Raw genomic sequence first — 20,049 nt, 5'->3', positions numbered from 1 at the left:
ACCCGCCTCAGCTCCAGCTCTCAGCCTGTCGTTAGGTTGACTGAAAGTTAGACTGAGACAGCATTTCCAGCATGGAGACCGCCATCGATGGGACTCAGGCACCCCCTGCAGGGACAGACGGGTGACGTCTATTTATTTACAGTCTGTGGATAAAATGGACAGAAAGCATGTGAAGAGTTAGATAAATTATCAGAGACTGCTTTAACAGATTTCAAACTTAAAACGCCATTGAATTGTCATTTAACTAATACTCATAACTTTATGTTCAAGTTTAATACCACAGAATCATGCATTAAAATCCTGCTGTATTGTATTCATCAAGAACCAAACAGAAGACATGCAAAGTTTGCAGCCCGCTGGTGAACATAGTGGAGCATTAAGAGCCAGACATTTCCTTATAGATGTAACATTTCAAGAAAAAGTAGCAGCAAAGAAGAGAAAACATAATCAGAGTGAGGAGAAACACCAAGCGGATAAAGCTTGTTCTAAAAAGAGGGTGAACCTTCTGTTGTCTTTTACCCGTGGACGTAGAGTTGGTCTGCATCCTGTTAGACAGGCAGGTGACAAACACAGGCGGTTAGCTTGTGCTAGCGTGCGTTAGCTTGCAGTGAATGTACACACTACGTCCTGCAGTGGGCGTGGCTTCTGGGGGTGATCCAGGAGGAGGAGGGGCCAGTTTGAATGTTGTTTTCAAACATTTCTACTGACTTTAAACTGGAATACTTTGTTTCTTATTTTGGAAAAAATAAAATGTGTTAATCTACAGATTCTACTGTAGATCATTAAATCCCCAGATTCTTTACATTCAGAAAGGTTATTCTCAAAGTTTTGAACCAGAGCAGTCTGAGAGCAGTGAACCGCCCCCCATCTTTACTTCAGATAGACTCACCGCCAAGTTCCTCTTTCTTAGAGCGGGCTGCGTTCCGTCAGCGCCAGTTTTGCAGCGTGCTTCCTGCTCCCTTTTTTCTAAATGTGTTGCTGGTATCAAACTGAAAATGGGGGTCATTGTCCTAAAACAATTTAATTCCCCAGTTGAAACATTTGATGTGTTCATACCATTTTGAATAAAATGTGTCTTTTACATTGATGACATTTTACACGACATCCTAACTATGTTATGTAAACAGGGTTGTACATGAGTCTGACGGCGTGATGAACTGAAATGACCTGAGCCGAATAAATCCAAGTGTTTTGTGTGACTTTGAGCAGATGAGAGTTGTCACAGGACACAGAAACACACGTGTGAAGGGGTGTGGCTAAAGGTGATGACACCTTTCTGACAACCAATCACTGATGATTACGGGGAGCTGTGAGGACTCTCTCTTTGAAACAGAGTTTCTGTGCAGGTATCACCTGTCTCAGTGAAAACACAGCGTAGTGCTCGCCTGATCTGTGGTTTAACAATAGAGAGGAAAAGACATTAAACGCCTTATGACAGCACTAATCTCTTCAGAGCTCCTTAAGGAGGCCACGCTTTGACTGCCGTTAAGGAAACGCTGATCCTGTTGTGATGGAGGAGAGGAAGCGCAGGTTAGAACAATGATGTTCTGATGTCACAGCTGCACGTACTCCTGGTGGTGTCTACAATGGCTTTTAGAACTGTTGAAACTTAGCTTTAATTGGATTGAGACCCACTTCCTGTCTCCTGGGGCTGTGTGGTCCTGATCCCAGAACTGGACTCACATTCATACTGAATGAATGGTTATAAGACGGATTCTCGCCCACTTAAGTCACATTTAATCAAACTGTCAGATAAATACATTAATTTATCAGATCTCAAGATAATTATATATTTTTTTTCCAGCATCCTGGTAAAATGTCCGGTTGAAGTCGGGCTGAGCCGACGTGAGTAAGCAGCAGGAATTATTCAGGTTGAAGGAAACTCACTAAGAGCAAGCGACAGAGTGAGAATGTCTATGAGGCGTTTAAAGACCGCAGGAACTTCTTAATAGTTCTAGGAACTGTTGGACCCCCCCCCCCTTTTTTTTAATTGATTCTGAACTAGGAACTATTTTACCGCAATTAGAGGAACCTTTTTAACTCCTGCTTCAGAGGAGGTACTCTCCCAGCACAAGAGGGACTCTGAGTGCACGTGATTGGTCGAACACAAGAGCCAATCCTGTACCAACAACCACCATTTTTTAAATCCCACAGTAAACCTGACTGTTGCCAATCGGTGAAAGAGAGCGACCCTTACTCTCTGTGACTCGCTGTGAGCGACCCTTACTCTCTGTGACTCCCTGTGAGCGACCCTTACTCTCTGTGACTCGCTGTGAGCGACCCTTACTCTCTGTGACTCCCTGTGAGCGACCCTTACTCTCTGTGACTCCCTGTGAGCGACCCTTACTCTCTGTGACTCTCTGTGAGCGACCCTTACTCTCTGTGATTCCCTGTGAGCGACCCTTACTCTGTGACTCTCTGTGAGCGACCCTTACTCTCTGTGAGCGACCCTTACTCTCTGTGACTCCCTGTGAGCGACCCTTACTCTCTGTGACTCTCTGTGAGCGACCCTTACTCTCTGTGACTCCCTGTGAGCGACCCTTACTCCCTGTGACTCCCTGTGACTCCCTGTGCGCGACCCTTACTCCCTGTGACTCCCTGTGCGTGACCCTTACTCCCTGTGACTCCCTGTGCGCGACCCTTACTCTCTGCGACTCCGTGAGTGACCCTTACTCTCTGTGAGTCGCTGTGAGCGACCCTTATGAAAGGACAACTCAAGAAGAGTTCATGGGCAGGCTCTCCAAACGAGTCATGTGTGCTAACAGCAGCAGAGACATTACGGCACTCATCTTTGGATGCATGCTTCAAGTTGCCTTCCTGGATTCTTTCATTTGAATCTTTTTCAGATAATGTTCTTGTATTTCAGAAGAGCAAACAGCAAAGATTGGAGAAGAGGCTGAAATAAAACACCACAGGTTTCTGAAGCAGGATTTTATTTTGTAGGTTCTCGTAGTGTTAGTCATCTGAAGCTCTCTGAGATGATGTCACCACAGCATCATCAGTGAGCGAGGAGAAAAGAAAACAGCAGAGTCTGATGAAAACGGTTTATTATGGTTTCATACTAAAGAACCAGAACAATGAAGAAGTACATGCCAACACCTCCGTCCTGCACTTATAAAAATAGAAATCATTCGCTTCTACAAATTGAAATCGAAGACCATAACTGGAAAGTGTCCGGCTCAGTTCATGGCTCACTAAAAGGTCACTTTAGCGCTTCATCCAAATAATGTGAGCATCCACACACAGCAGCACTCAAGTTCATGTTAACCACGCACGCACGCACACATCGTAACAGAAAAACATAGAACAAACAGGCGACACGTGTCAGTGTGAGGAACAGATGACGCACAGCTGACAGAGCAGAGCGAGCGCCGTGACGCGCCGACGCCTCAGTGAGAGGAGAACTCAAACACATACTCTCTGTGACGACAGTGTTCGTGATTCTAAAAAGATTGCAAACGGTGAAAAAAAAAAAAAGTGAAACATTCAAACGATGTATTAGAAAAAAACTTTCTACTTGATTAAAAAAAAAAAAGATGTCAGACAGAATGAACCCTCGCCTGTGAAACACGGTGATGAGAAGAGTCTGAACACCATCTAAAGAAAAGTGCATCCATTAGAAATGTTGTGCAATTTGACTTAAAGTTCTAAAAGGTGCTTTAGAAACGTGACGGGTGTAAAGGTTTGTCAGGGCGCCAGTCGAGCAGAACAACGCTGTGAACACACGGGACGACAACAACAACACACTGACTTGAAATCTTCACACAGGGAGCGTCAGACTGACTCTAAGAAACAACAGACATGTTTGACCACACGATGAGAAAATGTCGCATTGTGGGAGTCACCAAAAGAATTCATGAATCGGCTAAGACGTTGTTCTAAACATCGGAATCGGCCATGACCAATCGCTGCTCCTCTCTCTTTCTTGCAGTAGACTTTCTGTGTTTGGCACATTAAAAACCATCTATACGCTTTCGTAACACATGAACACATCGTTCAGAGAGGCAGGTATCAGGTGATCCAATGACATCAGGCGTGCTTTATGAAAATACATCCTCACGATGTAACAGTAACAGAGGCTTCAACTGACACGCACGCACGTGAATTTGAAATGTAGGAAAGCGTCGGTGTGGTAACAGTCGGGATGTCTCACCCTCTGCTGATTTAATCTTCAGTACGATAATATCCTTCATCCCTGCAGGTCCTTCAGAGATGATGTGGTTTGTTCTGAGATGAATGTGATGAAGGTCAGTCGCTTTCTTCCAACAGAGAATCAGTGTTTGGATGTTTCTATCATCAGCTGTTAGCAGCACTTCAATAAGGTTTTTAAAATCAGTCAGAGTGTATAACAGGCATGCTGTGAGTAGTTCTCTCACAGCTCCTCCTTATTCCAATCACTCAAAATCAACAGACACACTTAATAAAATCATGTTTAAAAATAATAAAATCACATTGCTACATCAGGTGTGCCCCTCCGTATCACAGAGCACCCGTTGTTGATGACAGCTTCAGATAAGAAGAGCGGCATTCACACTTCAGTCCAAAGATCTCCTTCAGAGCTGTGAAATGTCAGACACGTCCCGTAAACAGAGACTCGCTGAGACCAAGACAAACGAACATTCAGAGGAAGCACAACCTGAGGTCGAGTCTAAACTCAAGCCGACCTCTTTCAACTCAAACCCATTCTAAAATAAAGTCTCACTACAGACGTCATCCCAACACGCAGAGTCACACTGTTACGCTCTCTGCTGCTGCTTTAACATGTTTTTAAAGTCTTTGTCTCCCATTCATGACAGCAGCAGATAAATCAGAGGACTCCACTTCAGTCCAGTTTGGATCCTGCAGGTTTCCCCACAGGAGCGGATCAAAGCCCTGAGAGCTGGACAGAGCGAGTGGGCTCCACTGATCCCTCAGCAGCGTCTACGAGGAGGGGCTGAACGAGGAGGAGCTCCTGCCCGCCTGCCGCTCGTAGTTCACCAGTCGCTGCCCAACCAGATACCTGCAGGAGAAACAGAAGTGTTGATCAATGATTAAAACACATCAGGGCCTGTTGTCCACAAAGCAGCCAGTGTGTGTTCAGTCCAGGAGGATTCAAAGAAGCGTACGGTGGTTGTGAAGAGTTTAAATGATTAACACATTTCCTCCAAATCTTTCACAATAAAAGTCCCCACTTTTCAAGCTGTTGAGATTCTTTTATTATGAAAGAGTCATTTAGGAAATGTGGTGGAACACACCTCACCTCTGCAGGTGTAGAGAGATGAGACGTTAACCTGGATTCTTCATGTGTAACGACTTGTTTCTGACCAGCGTTTAGAAAAACAGCAGGGGTCTGAAACTGGCGGCCCCCGGGCCAAAGCTGGGCCGCCTTCTATAATATCTGTCCTGTAAGATTATAATCTTTATTTTATTATTTTCCTTAACGACGACGCCGTGACAATCAGTGAGAGACAACCATCCTCGCCACGGAGCAGACAGCACCTGCAGCACGTTATGACCAGAGCCCCCTCCTCTTAAACAAAGACCACTCAGCACCATGGTTCCACCCTGCCGTCTCTCCCCTGTAAAGTCTCTGTGACTACCTCAGATACTGGCCCAGCTGCTGGACGCCGTGGTCCCCCATTACGCCTTCACCATGAAGGTGAGGCTTCACAGAGGCGTGTCCCCTTGAACTGGCGGGACATGTAAGGGGGTCCTTCTTTGACTTTAGGTTTTTAGTGAGAGCAGAGGTCATCTCCTCAGTCTAAGCTCCGTCTAACCAAAGTCTCCACGACGCCTTGGATCCTTCATCCTGTTTCATGACTTTAAAACGAGGGGAAGTGACTCGAGAACTGTTACAAGAGACCTGCTGGAGTGCTGCCGGGTCTACTTTACATACATGAAACACAGAGCTCTGTACATCCTAGTATTTGACTTTCTAACTCAGATTGTTCTGGGTCTACTGACTTGTCGTTCTTGATGTGCTCGTAGAGGCGTTTGAACTGTCTGATCTGGAAGGTCAGGATGGCCAGCAGGGTGACCACCATCAGCAGGAACGGATAGATCCTCCTGTCCACCAGCGTCTGCATCTCCGGCTGCACACCTGTCAAAGAAAGAGAGGGGGAGGGTCGTCAGAATAATCACTGGAGCAGGATCTCCTCCTAACAGGTGTGTGTGTCTGTGGGGAATGACACACACACACACAATCGATCGGGCTGTGGATCTTTACTCGACTCGTCTTGGAGTCCACGTCACAGAGCGTTGTTTGGATGTGAAATGAGTCCAGGGTTCAGTGTGGATCAGTACTCCTGATCACTCCTGAGCGTGTCAGCGACTTCTGAGCCTCAATTTATCCCAAACTACTCACTTAGTCAGACGCCATAGCAACAAGAGGACCAATCACAGTCAGGCACGCTTTACTTCTTGTGCAGACCTCAATCTGTGGGGTTTCATTTTAGACTCCTCCCCCTCTTTCTCTCTCTTAGGCCCCGTGACCACCTGCTGGTTTTTCATTGTGCCCAATGAGGAGAGAGCGTTTTCAGAAGCAGTCGCCGGAGAAAAGTTGCAGCACCCAACGTCTTTTTTCTGAGTGCACTTCTTTTTCTGGCGGCGCTCTTTTCAACCGGATGATCATAAAGCAGATCGTTCAGGTCCTCGCTGCGGGTCTGATTGGACAGCGGGGCCGTCATTATTATTAAACTCATCAGTCGAACGACAAACATCCTCCGTCTGATTCAGAGTGAAGGGAAAGAAACGATCTAAAATATAAAAAACACGCAGCGAAAAGCAACCTGGCAGCGTCAGCCATACAGCGGCCGTTTTTTAAGAGACTGTTGTCATGGAAACAAGACGCACGGGCAGAGCTTCAATTCTCAGAAAGAAAGCAGCTCCACTGGTTGATGTTAGAGGACGCTCACCCAGCAGCGGTGTGATGCCTCTAGAGATGGTGTAAGGGACACTCAGAGACAGCAGCAGGACGCAGATGACCGGAGCAGCCAGGCCGCGCACGATGAAGTGGAGGTCAATGTTACGGATACCGTTAGCATACACCTGAAGGGACGAGAGAGAGAGAGGGAGGGAGGGAGAGAGGGATTGGTTCTTAGAGTATTCTTCTCCTTACACATACTCATAAACATCACACTCATGTGTTTGTTTGGAAGAGGAGCTGACCTGCTCAATGACCGTTTTGAGCCACCACTGAGGACCCATGAGTGTGATGGCAGCGATGATTTTAGCATGAAGCACGCCCAACGCCCAGTCCTGCCACAAACACAGAAACAAACATGTCAACAAACACAACATGAAGATGTTTGTCTTCAAATATCTCTCTTCTCCTCTTTTGACACACACACACACACACACACACACACACACACACACACACACACACACACACACACACACACACACACACACACACACACACACACACACACACACACACACACACACACACACACACACACACACACACACACACACACACACACACACACACACACACACACACACACACACACACACACACACACACACACACACACACACACACACACACACACACACACACACACACACACACACACACACACACACACACACACACACACACACACACACACACACACACACACACACACACACACACCTACCTGCCAGGGGTAGAAGAGCGGCGTCTGGTCCAGTGGGACTCTGAGAGGAGCTACGATGACCAGCTCAAACAACAAACCCAGCAGCAGAGGGATCACACCGGCTAACATGACCGCCACCACCAGGGTCTTCAGTATCTGTTCACAAACACACACAGCACGTCAGAGACCACAATCCACATCTTCCACATCTTCCACATAACAACCTCTACATTACCATCAGTGTCCACTCATGGACTTTGACCATGATGACGTTGCGCCCCTGTGGCATCCACGACAGCATCACGGTGGCGGCTCGAATGGACAGCCAGCAGACGTACAGGCCGCTGGCGGCGGTGTACAGCTCGTGGATCATGGCGTTGCCCATCCAGAAAGACATGAGCCAGCGACCTGCACACACTGACACGCAGGAAGAGGACGGTCATCACAGGTGTAAAGAACTACTGAGAACAGGAGAGGTTAAAAAGAACTCACCTGGCAGCGTGAGGCAGATCAAACTGGCCATTAACAAGGTGACACACATGAAGATGACCAGCAGGACAATCTGGACTCACAACAAAGACACACAAAGAGTCAGATGTGCAGGAGACCTCGGAGCAGCAGCAACTTCTACAGTGACAAAAATAAATCCTGACACGAGTCAGCAGAGCACTGAGAGTCACCTTTAGAGGGAAGTTGATGGGCCGGTGGTACGACCTGAAACCCACCGGACCTCCCTGCTGCAGGATGGCCTGATGGGCAGCATGAAGGCCCTCCCCAAGGCCAGGTATCCTGTTGTTGTTAAGGCGACCAGGTAGGTTGTTGTTTGGCTGGTTGTCATCGTCGTCATGATCCCCCAGCAGGTAGGAGTGAAGGTCACTGTGGAGGAGCCATGGGTCACTGACACGGTCACAGGTCACAATGTGGACGTCGACACTGATGAACTTTTATAAACGTGTGTCTGAAATTAAGTTTAAACTCCTCTAAGTCTCTCTGTGTGACGGTTCTGTGATGAGTGAATGATGATGTTAAAACTGAGCGTCCAGCATTGAGTGCGACCCCAGCCACCCGCCAGCCTCCTGCCAACTCCCCCCCCCCCCAAACAACTCTGGACCTCTACCACCCATCATGGAGCAGTACTCTCTACTCTCTCTTCGTCTCTCTGCCCTCCTGAACAGGAAAATCCAATTCACCGGATATTTTACACTAATTGAAATGTATCAATTATATCTAATGCTGCAATGTGTGCGTGTGCATGTGGTTCTGCGTGTGTGTGTGTGTTTAACCTACAGCATGTATCCAGCGGTGAAGGTCCAGGCGTGGACGAGCCGTTTGAGCCACTGGCGCGTGTGTCCCTGCTCCAGCAGTGCGGGCAGAACGACCTGCAGCAGCAGCAGCTCCAGAGAGAGCTCGCTGACCGGGGCGTCGCTGCACAGAGAGAGAGAGAGAGAGAGAGAGAGAGAGAGAGAGAGAGAGAGAGAGAGAGAGAGAGCGGCGGTTGTGACTAGGGGCGGCTGTGGCTCAGTTGGTAGACTCTCAACCGGAAGGTCGAGGGTTCAATCCCCAGCTGGGCAACATGTCCGATGGGCAAGACACTTAACTCCTGAATTGCTCCCACTGCTTCAGTGGTGGTGCATGAATGGGATTAGTTACTTCTGATGGATGATACTACATAGCGATCACACCATCAGTGTGTGAAAGGGTATGTGGGTATGTGACCTGCGGTGTAAAAGCGCTTTGAGTAGTCGGAAGACTAGAAAAGCGCTATATAAGCTCAAGTACCATTTATAAAACATATATGTCACAGCAGCTTGTTTTCATCTGAGGGAGAAACAGAATCATGTGGTGCGGTGGTTTGTACCTGTACAGCATGACGTTGTAGGGGAGGAAGGATGGGAAGAAAAGCTTGATTATTCTGATGGGAAGCCAAAGCATCAGCAGAACTATGGAGCCAAACACCACCTGAAAACACACACACACACAGACACAGACAAATCAAGGCTTGTTGGTAAAATTGTAAGGAATCAAAGAAAGACCATTTTAAATACACATGTGGATGATTGTCTGAAACCAATCAGTCCCCAGAGCATTATTTTAAACACACTCTCATGAGCTAATCACACCTATTTGTTTTTTGAACCAGGCTGTAAACATGTTAATCTCTGCTGTAAAAACAGACTTTTTAGAATGGGTGTGTATGTGACTTCCTGTGCTTCTGCAGCCAGCCTCTAGTGGACACTCGAGGAACTGCAAGGTTTTAAAGGTCATTTCTCTGAACCGGTAAAACGGAGTGTTTTATTCTGAATATAAACCGGATGTTTTCATGTTGTTTCAATGTTTCCCTTCCTGTCCTGCTCGATCTTTTCTGCGGCAAATTGATGCGCTGTGCTACGGCATCCGGCAAAAATAGGAGCTTGACTCAAACCTCTGTACCTCTCAGGTGAACTCTCATTATTCTTTTCACTACAACTCATCACATCAATAAAGGTAATGTGTTAGCTCAGCAGAATGTTTCTACGTAAGAAGCAGGAGGAATGTGGACGCGTTGTGTTTGGAAAGGACTTAAGACTGACCACAGAGAGTATGAACCTCCGCAGGTGTCTGTAGATGGGCAGGTGGATCATCTCTTGGACCGGGTTGAAGTCCGGATCATTAAGGTTCCTCAGGAACCACAGGACACCGGGCCTCAGTACCTGCAAACAGACAATCATGCAAAAGGTTAAGATTCTAAAAGTCAGGGCACAGATGGCCTAGCGGTTAGGTTGCACCCCATGTACGGAGGTTATTATCCTCTAAGTGGTCGGCCAGGTTCAAGTCCCACCTCTCTCTCTCTCTCTCTATCAACTATCCAAAACTAAAACTTTAAAAGAAAGATTCTAAAAGCTATGATGGTTGGATATTTTCAAAACGGGTCACAACGCGTGGCGGTGTCTGTCCTTCACTCACCTCTCTGAGCAGCAGGATGAAGGAGGCAAAGTAGAAGACGTAGACCATGCCCACCAGCCAGTGGAGGAACATGGTGGTCCCGGGGGCTGAGTCAAAACTCTGCTCTCTGTCCTTCAGAGTGGCATCAAACATCTCCTGCAATGAACAAACACACATCATGGTGTGGGGGCTTTTCTGTTACCATGACGACATGGGGATTTAAATCCACCTGACACGTCATTAAGGCCCGCTGCTGACTGGACCCACACCATCCATTCAGTCTACTCTGCATGTCTTACCAAGGAGCAAATGTCCAGCCACCATCCGCAAATCAGAGGGAACAGGCCGATCTCCATGACAACCAGCAGGGACACCTGCAACAAAACCTCATTTACTTTCTGTTTCCATAACCTTAATTTACCAAATGACTCCTGGAAATAAGAGCTTTGCTTGTTCGATACAGGCACATTGAAATCTTTCATCTTTGAGCCACCTTGACGACGATGTAGCAGACACCCAGGAGACGTCTGGACCGCTGGAACCTCACTAATGAAGCCAACGCCTGAAGGAAGCACGGTTAAGGTCCAACACCGAATGTGACACCAACAACAATCAGTCTGTACTTTAAAGGACAAATCAGTGAGATGTGTAGTGATTGAAATGATAAAGTGATCTTACTATATGATCAGACATTAATGAAACATGCTATGTTGAAGTGCTGGCTTCTCTGACAACAATGCAGCAGCCAGTATGTCCTCCTTCTAACTTTAGATTCTGCTCCTGAATGCTCTGGATTTGTTTGGACTAGAGAAGGTAGACAGTTTTAAGGCACCCACACACAGCCGTTTTGGACGCCCCTCGATTTGCCAGATATGAGAGCAGTTATCAGGTCAACAGGTGTTGCAGCGATGGAAGCGGGCAAGAGAAGTGGTTCAGATAGAAGTGATTGTACTCGACCTAAAAAGCCTCTGCATGTTTCTAATAAGCTCCACGAGCAGAAACGTGCTCAAACTAGGATCAATATTGGAGATGCTTTTGAAAAATGGAGAGAGGTTAGAACACAGAAAGGTTTACAGACCCATGCAGAGCTGGATAAACACTGAAGCTTCAGTGTCCACCACATGGCAACCTGAGTGAGCATCGACTCTAGAGAGGAGGGGGGGGGGAGACAGCTCTCTACAATGTTTAGAATTTAGACTGCAGTACCCATTTTAAACACTAGGTGTCAGAGTTACATACTGCTCCTTAAAACATCAAAACTAAATATTTACCATGACATAAATCCTACAAAGGCGGCCCGCTCCTCTATAACTGTTCATGAGATCCAGCTGAAAGAATAAGGACTCCGCTGATTGAATACAAAGCGTTCTGCACAGCCTCACAGCCTTCATGCACTAAGTGGGCTTTGTGTTGAGGATACATGGCAGACGATGAGAGCTCCAGCCAGGAGGATGTATCCCAGGATGGTGGTGATGAGGCCATCAAAGTGAGAAGCTTTCACCTGCAGACACACAACATCATCATGAGCAAAAAAGAAACCAACCACTTCACAACCAAGCAGGAAAAGAGACCAGAACTTGTCCACTTACGTAGTCCTCAAAGCCCAGTCCAACCACGGAGAAATGACCGATGTGATACGGACAGAACGCTGGGGGAGAGACACGGATAAAGCAGGTTTACATCAGTTCATTAAGAGGGAACACCAGGTCATTGTCGACGCGTTCTTACTCACCAAAGACCAGGATGAAGAGAGTGTTGAGAGACACCACCCAGAACACATGCTCCTAAAAAAGACAACAGCACTCATCGTTTTCTACTTGTAAAGAAACAAAGATGTTCATGCAGTACATGTTTCATTTACGACGGCACTGTGGAGTTAAAACATGATATTTTACAAAACCTGAAGAATGACCCTTCCTCAAAAGGATGTAAAACATCGATTTAGGAAACCGCGTTTCTAGTTTCACCAGTTCTCTTCATGTGAGATACACGGCGAGTGAAAACACGTCTTCCATCGGGTCATATTTAACGTAAGCTTTAATAATTTAGAATTTAAACTGGGAGGACAAAACTGTTCAGACCGCCGTTTCAAGCCGCGATATTTACGCCCCTGTGACGTTTCACCTTCAGTCTGAATGCTGTGGAGGCATTAAGGGGGATGAAGTGACCCCCCCCTCTGTTCCGTCTTCAGAGGTATTACAGAGGAGAGACAGGATCAGCAGAGCCAGCGTGGAGCTCAGCGCCGGAACACAACGTAACCTCACAGACGGGGACACCGGCTTTCAGAAGGTCAACACTTTTTTCTTTTTTATATTCAGGTCTAATTACAGATTTTTTTCCTCAACTGTTTAAAGGTTCGTGTTTAAATGTCACACATTTTTATCCCTGCACGGGTTATGTACATTTCTTGTATAAATCTATTTTTAATTGCACAGTTTAAGTTTGATTCATCTAGGTGTATTCTTTAAATCTTTTTTTGGGTTAATATATATGTATGGGGGGGGGGGGGGGGGGGGCGTTGGTTTTGTGGTTAATTTGTAACAAATGTTTCATGTCATGTACGTCTTTGTAACCTGCTACTGGATGCTTTGAATTTCCCTCAGGATCAATAAAGTATCTATCTCTCTATCTACCGTCATGGAATCAATATGAACGTACAAAGACGTGGTGACGGCTGAGCTCAGATACGGCACTTGTGCGTCTGAAAAGGGCTGCTGGGTATAAAGACAGTATGGTATGTGAACTTACCAAGAAAACCAAAGAGCCATCCAGCCCCAGCATCTATGAGAACAAAGAGAAGGACACATCATCAGCATCCTTTATCACTTGAAAATACTACTCACAGGAAGCCCTGAAGCCCAGCAGAGAGCAGCTGAGGCATGAAGCCAGGATCAGGATGGACTGTCTTAAGCCTACATCCTGTTACCCTGTTTCACTCATGTCTCAGTCACATCACAGATTTTCATAGAACAAGGTGGGATAAATAAATAGATCCTCACCCGTTCCCAGGTTAGCTCCTCTGCTGCACGGTCCCACTCCAGGGCGTTCCAGTTAAGATCTTCTGCAAAGAACCACAGAGAGAAACGCAAACCGTGTTCAGTGAAGAGACGTGCTGGCTCGCTAGGTTTGAGATCTAATAATTCACCAGTTCACACAAGAGCTCACCTTGTCCTCCGTTATTGGCATCAGCAGCATCCTCCTCCCTGCCTTCCTCATCCTCCTCCTCCTCCTCGTCTTCCTCCCCGTCCTCATCTTCTTCCTCGTCATCCAGTTCGGCCTCATCTCCGTGGTTACCAGCCTCGTTTGGGTCGGCGGGCTCTGGCCCGCCTGGAGCAGGGGGCCCCGCTGCTGCTGCTTCATCTGCAGCCGCCTGCGCATTACCATCAACGTTAGCACCTGGGACCTGATCACACACAGACCAGCTAAGCAGGCCCGCTCTCACCTCAGACACTCCTGAGGTCTTTACCTGTACTCATGGCCGTGTGAGACATGATTCTCCTCTAAATGTAGGAATCAGACGTCATGTGACAGGAAGTCTAGTTTGAGTTAGACTAAATGTAAATAAGAATAAAACCCTTCAGGGATCACAAGGAGCTGATCATTAACATACATCTTTTAGAGAGTGAATCAGATAAATGATCAATCGGCTGTTTGATCTATCCAATGAGACATCAAGACGGTTCACTAAGACACTATCTGTGCAGGAAGTGAAGGAAAGGAGGAGACATGCTAGCATGTGTTCTGCAGAGAACTCACCTCATTAGCCGGAGCAGGACCATGAGGGGGGTTAGGAACCAGAGGGGGTTGATGCTGATCCAACCAGAGAGGGGCACCACCATGAACGATCTGCTCTCGCAGCCACACCAGGCTGATGAAAGCACACAGCGTGCACGTGACCACAAAACAGCCCTGGAGGCAGTCTGCCAGTAGGTTTTGTCTGCCAGGAAGAGAAGCAACATTGTGATGTCATGGTTCATTTTTAACACGACGTGTAGAGCAACATGACAAGAGAGAGGGAGTCAAGACTCACGTGGACAGCATGTCCAGAGGCAGGGTGAGGAGAGAGCTCACAGAGCCGGTAAACAAACACTTGTAGATGCGACCTGTGACAAAAGCACGGAGACAAGAAATACTTCAGAATTCATCATTAAACATCAAACTGTGTGAAACTTAAAAGAATGACGAGGTCCATCACATCTTCACAGCAGAACCTGAGCCCACACAAAGCCTGAACTCCTTAAACAGTAACTGGACATGTTCTAGCACTTCTTCATTTCTCATGCTAACTGGCTGTAGACATTTCTTTCAGACAGTGAGCAGTGAGCCCAGAGGAAGACGACTTATGTTAAACATTCATATTTATCTAAACTGAGACCGTTTCACTTGATGTGTCTAAAGTCTGGCTCAGACTGCAGGACAATCAGGCCGCTTTGATTCTTCCCCACAACCACAGGGTCGTTCCCGACTCCAGGATGCTCTGAACCGATTGTCGTCCCAGATTATTTTGTAGTGCGAGTCGTATAAAGATCCAATCTTTGGATTGGATCTGCTCTGAACACCGTGATTTATGACAAACATGTTTGATATTTAGGAATTAAAATGCTATTGGTTTTCTCATGAAAGGGTCTGGTGCAAGTCGTGTGTGACTACAATGACCCAGAGAGACGAGGGAGGCAGGACGCAAAGCGTACAGGTGAGCTGGACAACTGAAATCATCTGACATTTACAATCTGACCTGCAGCTCTCACTGAAGAATACCCACTCCATGTTGTCAGCGTCTCCCCAGACATTTCTTCATCCAAACTCGTGTTTGTTTTTATGTTCTGTTCTCTCTGCTGAGAGCATTTTAACCGCTTATTTAACCTCCAGCTCCGTCGTTTACATGAGGTCATGTGAGGTGGTGCGGTCCTCCATGGAGCACAATAATCTAGTCCTGTAGTCTGTGATGTGTCGTGACTTCTCATATCTCATAGTGTGAGCATGCTGAGATTACAGAGAAGAAGATCTGTTAGGCTTCCCCTGATGTGTGCGATGCTGCCTGAGTTTAAAATAAAGCAGACTCTAACTCTCCCCCCTCCTGCCTGCTACGCTCACCTGAACTCTAGCACAAAAACCTCCGTCTGAACTTTTCACTGATAGGACAAGGAAGAGAGCGAGGAGGAGAGCGAGGAGGATCCGAGCAGGTAAGTCTCATCCTCTCCTCTGTCAGTTTGAGCCTCTGAGCTCAGGCGGGCTATAGAGTCCCTCTGGACGCTAAACATCTGACACCATGACGGATGACATCTGAACTGGTTTTAATGGTTTGAATGTGTACATGTAGCCGCTCAGCTCGTGTGTGGTCCTGACTGCCTGAATGTTTTGATGCTGTTTGATGGATCAGGAGAGTCCAAGGCACGTTTCCACCTCTGCTCCTCAGTCCTTCTTTAGAGTACAGGACTGCTTTCTGAACTCAAAGACAACTGTTGATCAAATTCAGTTTTGTTTGTCTGCTTATCATCACAGACATGATGTGACCTACATGCAGTGAGAGGCACCACGCCAAGCCAGGCAAAGGCCACCAGCGTGTAGTGAAACCAGTATCTGATTGCAGTTCCAATACTGGTGACCAAGCCTGCAAAAATATCCTGGACAGGCAGGCGGGACGGCATGTCTGGAGAGTAGACTGCAGAGAGAACAGAGAGAAGAATGGAGAGAGAGAGAGACAGAGAGAGGGATAGAAAGAGAGAGAGAGAGAGGGAGGGAGAGAGGGAGAGAGAAAGAGAGAGAGAGAGAGAGAGAGAGGGAGAGAGAGAGGGATAGAAAGAGAGAGAGAGAGAGGGAGGGAGAGGGAGAGAGAAAGAGGGAGAGAGAGAGAGGGATAGAAAGAGAGAGAGAGAGAGGGAGGGAGAGAGAGAGAGAGCGAGGGAGAGAGAGAGAGAGGGATAGAGAGAGATAGAGAGAGAGAGAGAGAGGGAGACAGAGAGAAAGAAGTCATTATAACATTCAGTAAAGATTTTATTAACAAACACACATGAATGGATGAGTTAATACTGATGGACTCTTTACTCAGCAGCCTCTACCATCAGTGTGTGAATGTGTATGAATGGATGAGTTAATACTGATGGACTCTTTACTCAGCAGCCTCTACCATCAGTGTGTGAATGTGTATGAATGGATGAGTTAATACTGATGGACTCTTTACACAGCAGCCTCTACCATCAGTGTGTGAATGTGTGTGAATGGATGAATTAATACTGATGGACTCTTTACTCAGCAGCCTCTACCATCAATAGACCACAATCTGACCACGGTCTGTGACATAATGAGTGTGAAATACATCCTAACTGTATAGCCTTTGTTGTTAGCATCCTCGGTGCTAAGTTGCCTCTGCCTAACAAAATACTTTAGATTGTATAGATCAGCGTGGAGCATCAGCTCCATGGATGGGCCTGTTGTCACCGTTACTGGATGTAGCTATTTGGGTCAGGAGCGGACCGAGATCTGATACCAGGATGGGATCGTGCATCCCTATTGGTTACCACTGATGTTAACGTGCATCCCAGGTGATCATATCATCAGTGGACAGCTTTCAAACAGGTACAAACATCCCTGAGATATATTGTGATGCTCTCTCTGCTGCGACCTGCTTCACACTCCTGTTTTTAAAATTTTAATTATAACCGCATGAATCCCACCTGCAGTGGTCAGAGAGGACTCAGATGCAGTCTCACATAGAGCTGTTCCCATGTGATGTCATCACCCAGGATGCACCAGGTGTAAACAGGACACATCAGCCATCTTCAGAGTACTGATCCAATCTATTGAAAAAACAAAAGGACTTACTTGGTGTAAATGCAAACCTGTGTTTGCAGAGTTCACAGTATTCTTTGCGGCTGTGTTTCAGCCACTGCAGTAAGCTGTGAAACAAGCAGAGAAAACCTCATGAGTTCACTTTGTTTATTACAAGAATCCACCCAAAGAGTCCCGTCAGTCATCCATGCACATGAGCAACCCCTTCCCAAGTCAAAGAGGACTGAGGACCAGGGTCATAATAGAATAATGATAATAAACATTAATCAGGACGTACATTCCTGTCAGATTATCTCTTTGTCAGAGTTGACTGGATTGAAATACTTCCTCTCAGAATAATTTCCCTCTGTTTGAATTAAAAGCCAATTTTCAAACAAATTCAACGACTCGAACAGATTGGAAATTCAGACACATATTACCAAGGCAGATGAAAACTATAAATAAGAGAATTCCCTTTTTACCATGACTCATTGAACCTACCATTCCTGATGGATAAACTTGATGCTGCCGGTGCAGACACAGGGGTGGTAGAGGGGCTTGTCCTGGGTACCCTCTGACCGGCATACCCGACAGATGTCTCCTGTACGTCAGACACACAACAACATATCATGAGTTCATGCTGCTACAATATCTGCTTTGAGTGACTGGAAAATGATGCAGCCCTGTTCATGTCATCAACTACTCAACTGGTTTATCTTCACACAGACACAAAGCACACCTGTGCGATGTACACACCTGTGTGTATGTGTGTATGCAATGACTGCTGTGATTGGGTCTAAAGATAATCACAACAGAACAACATCTCCACCTCCAGTGTGATATGACTTTAATACAATATTTACATGAGAAGGAAATCGAAAAAACAATTAAAAATCAACTACAGATTATGCTTTAACTCCAATTTAACTAGTCCAGCAGTTTAACTGAAACCAGACTGTTGCTAAGCAAACAAACATCCTATTCTACTGTTGGTGTCCATGGTTACCACAGAGCAGCTCATCTGTTGGTGTCCATGGTTACCACAGAGCAGTTCCTCTGTTGTTGTCCATGGTTACCACAGAGCAGTTCCTCTGTTGGTGTCCATAGTTACCACAGAGCAGTTCCTCTGTTGTTGTCCATGGTTACCACAGAGCAGTTCCTCTGTTGTTGTCCATGGTTACCACAGAGCAGTTCCTCTGTTGGTGTCCATGGTTACCACAGAGCAGTTCCTCTGTTGGTGTCCATGGTTACCACAGAGCAGTTCCTCTGTTGGTGTCCATGGTTACCACAGAGCAGTTCCTCTGTTGGTGTCCATGGTTACCACAGAGCAGCACCTCTGTAGTATGAAGCTTTATGCCCATTATCAATCTATTGTTTTTTTTCTGAGCAGCGTCTTCTGTGCTAACCTTCCATCTAGCAGAGGGGCCTTACTTGATTTCAAAATAAAGGCACACAGCAAGTAAAGCACTCTCAGTGTAAGACAACACAAAATTACAAAGTAAAAGCCTCACCATTTGTATTTTTAAATGCGAAATAATGTGATTTTAAACATGCGATTCACTATTGAAATTTGCGATTAATCGTTTGACGGCATTAATCTATTAGTATCTCATATGTTGACGCTTTCCTGTAACTTATTATACTGAATATAACGGTATGATTGTGACTTATTATTATATTTTTTATTGAAGATAGGACTCTGTGGTCTTCTGAGACTTCTTCCATTTGAGATTAACTCTGTTTCGAGAAGAGATTAACTCACTTATCAGAGAAAGTCACTGTTAGTGTTTACAGCAGCTGATGCTAACGGAGCTAGTTTACCGGCTAACTGTTTTTATTTACAGCAGCTGGTGCTAAAGGAGCTAGCTTACCGGCTAGCAGTTTCTTTGACTCTCTCGGTGAGTTGTAATCTTAATCACGTTATAACCACCGACATAATCTGAGTCAGAGTATCACGGAAACACGTCGCAGAGGTTTGACCAGCTAACGGGACCGCAAAGCGGCTCAAAAAGTAGAAAGTTCGGGTACCTTCGTCCGCGGTGTCCATCTTGACTCCACCAAGCTAGTCCGCGATTATCGCTATCTGCACGCAGACATCTGAGCTCCTGCGGCCTGTGATGTGAAGGTATGAAACGTTAAGAATTAACGCGTTTTCATTTCATAAATGAGGATCCAAAGTTACATGAACAAGCGGCCAGGACATACGCAAAGCAACAACCCGACTGTTCGCTGTTTTCACCGCTAGATGGCAACCACGCGCAATCACCAACGTTCTTCTTCTTCTTCGGTGGATTTTAAAAGGCGGTACACATCCATATTGTCGCACTACCGCCCACTCCTGGTTCCAAATAAAGCTACAATCTTCTGATTGCTATGAGCTTGTAAATAATTAGTTCAAAGTCAGGTTGGAAACATTTCCAAATGTTGTCCCTTTATATATTGTACCATAACTGAAGTTCACAGATCTAGTAAAAGAACCAATCAATATCGTAACATTCTAGTTGATATCTCAATATTCTTTATTGCTGAATATTAACTCATATCATGCCTTATGTTGGGATTACAACAAACACACGTTTTGTAGTATTTTTGAAGATAACTAGGGTTTAGACCTGCAGGCCTATGCTGCTTTCTGAAACATGCATCCAGAGGCCCGTTTCAGAAAGCAGGTTTATTACAAACACTGAGTCTGTATTCCTGAATTGAGGGAAACTGGGTTTTTTTGTTTCAAAAAGGGAGCTCACTCAAACCT

General features: G+C 46.1%; 2 protein-coding genes across 5 annotated transcripts in view; both read right to left on the bottom strand.

The window, feature by feature from the left end:
* Window positions 1-20,049, bottom strand: part of LOC132978590 (neuropilin and tolloid-like protein 1) — a 609,128-nt gene that overhangs the window by 559,527 nt on the left and 29,552 nt on the right. The window contains exon 11 of one of the 2 annotated variants that reach the window (XR_009673952.1): window positions 11,098-11,486. The exons of the other annotated variant lie outside the window; for it this stretch is intronic. The gene's annotated coding sequence lies outside the window, so the exon portion shown is untranslated. Of the gene's footprint in view, window positions 1-11,097; window positions 11,487-20,049 lie in introns of those variants that run through there. 2 annotated transcript variants of the gene reach the window in all.
* LOC132978587 (E3 ubiquitin-protein ligase MARCHF6-like) lies at window positions 2,913-19,619 on the bottom strand. Of its 3 annotated transcripts, XM_061043804.1 has the most exons (27): window positions 19,503-19,619; window positions 19,326-19,409; window positions 17,799-17,898; window positions 17,352-17,425; window positions 16,048-16,191; window positions 14,560-14,632; window positions 14,286-14,466; window positions 13,695-13,899; window positions 13,529-13,590; window positions 13,278-13,310; window positions 12,262-12,313; window positions 12,119-12,177; window positions 11,950-12,030; window positions 11,023-11,091; window positions 10,829-10,903; window positions 10,551-10,685; window positions 10,178-10,297; window positions 9,466-9,566; window positions 8,895-9,032; window positions 8,288-8,483; window positions 8,100-8,169; window positions 7,843-8,024; window positions 7,629-7,763; window positions 7,147-7,236; window positions 6,894-7,026; window positions 5,876-6,079; window positions 2,913-4,999 (listed from the first exon to the last, which is right to left on the bottom strand). In XM_061043804.1, the coding sequence occupies exons 2-27, from the start codon at window positions 19,342-19,344 to the stop codon at window positions 4,974-4,976; spliced, it is 2,757 nt and encodes a 918-aa protein (XP_060899787.1). In that variant the 5' UTR covers window positions 19,345-19,409; window positions 19,503-19,619; the 3' UTR covers window positions 2,913-4,973. The 3 variants fall into 3 exon arrangements, with proteins under 3 accessions (XP_060899787.1, XP_060899788.1, XP_060899789.1); XM_061043805.1 differs by having other exon boundaries at window positions 13,529-13,587; window positions 19,326-19,563; XM_061043806.1 differs by having other exon boundaries at window positions 5,944-6,079; window positions 19,326-19,562.

The sequence above is a fragment of the Labrus mixtus genome, chromosome 8 (assembly GCF_963584025.1).
Source record: "Labrus mixtus chromosome 8, fLabMix1.1, whole genome shotgun sequence".
Lineage (NCBI taxonomy): Eukaryota > Metazoa > Chordata > Actinopteri > Labriformes > Labridae > Labrus > Labrus mixtus.
This window is presented reverse-complemented; position numbering and strand designations above follow the sequence as displayed.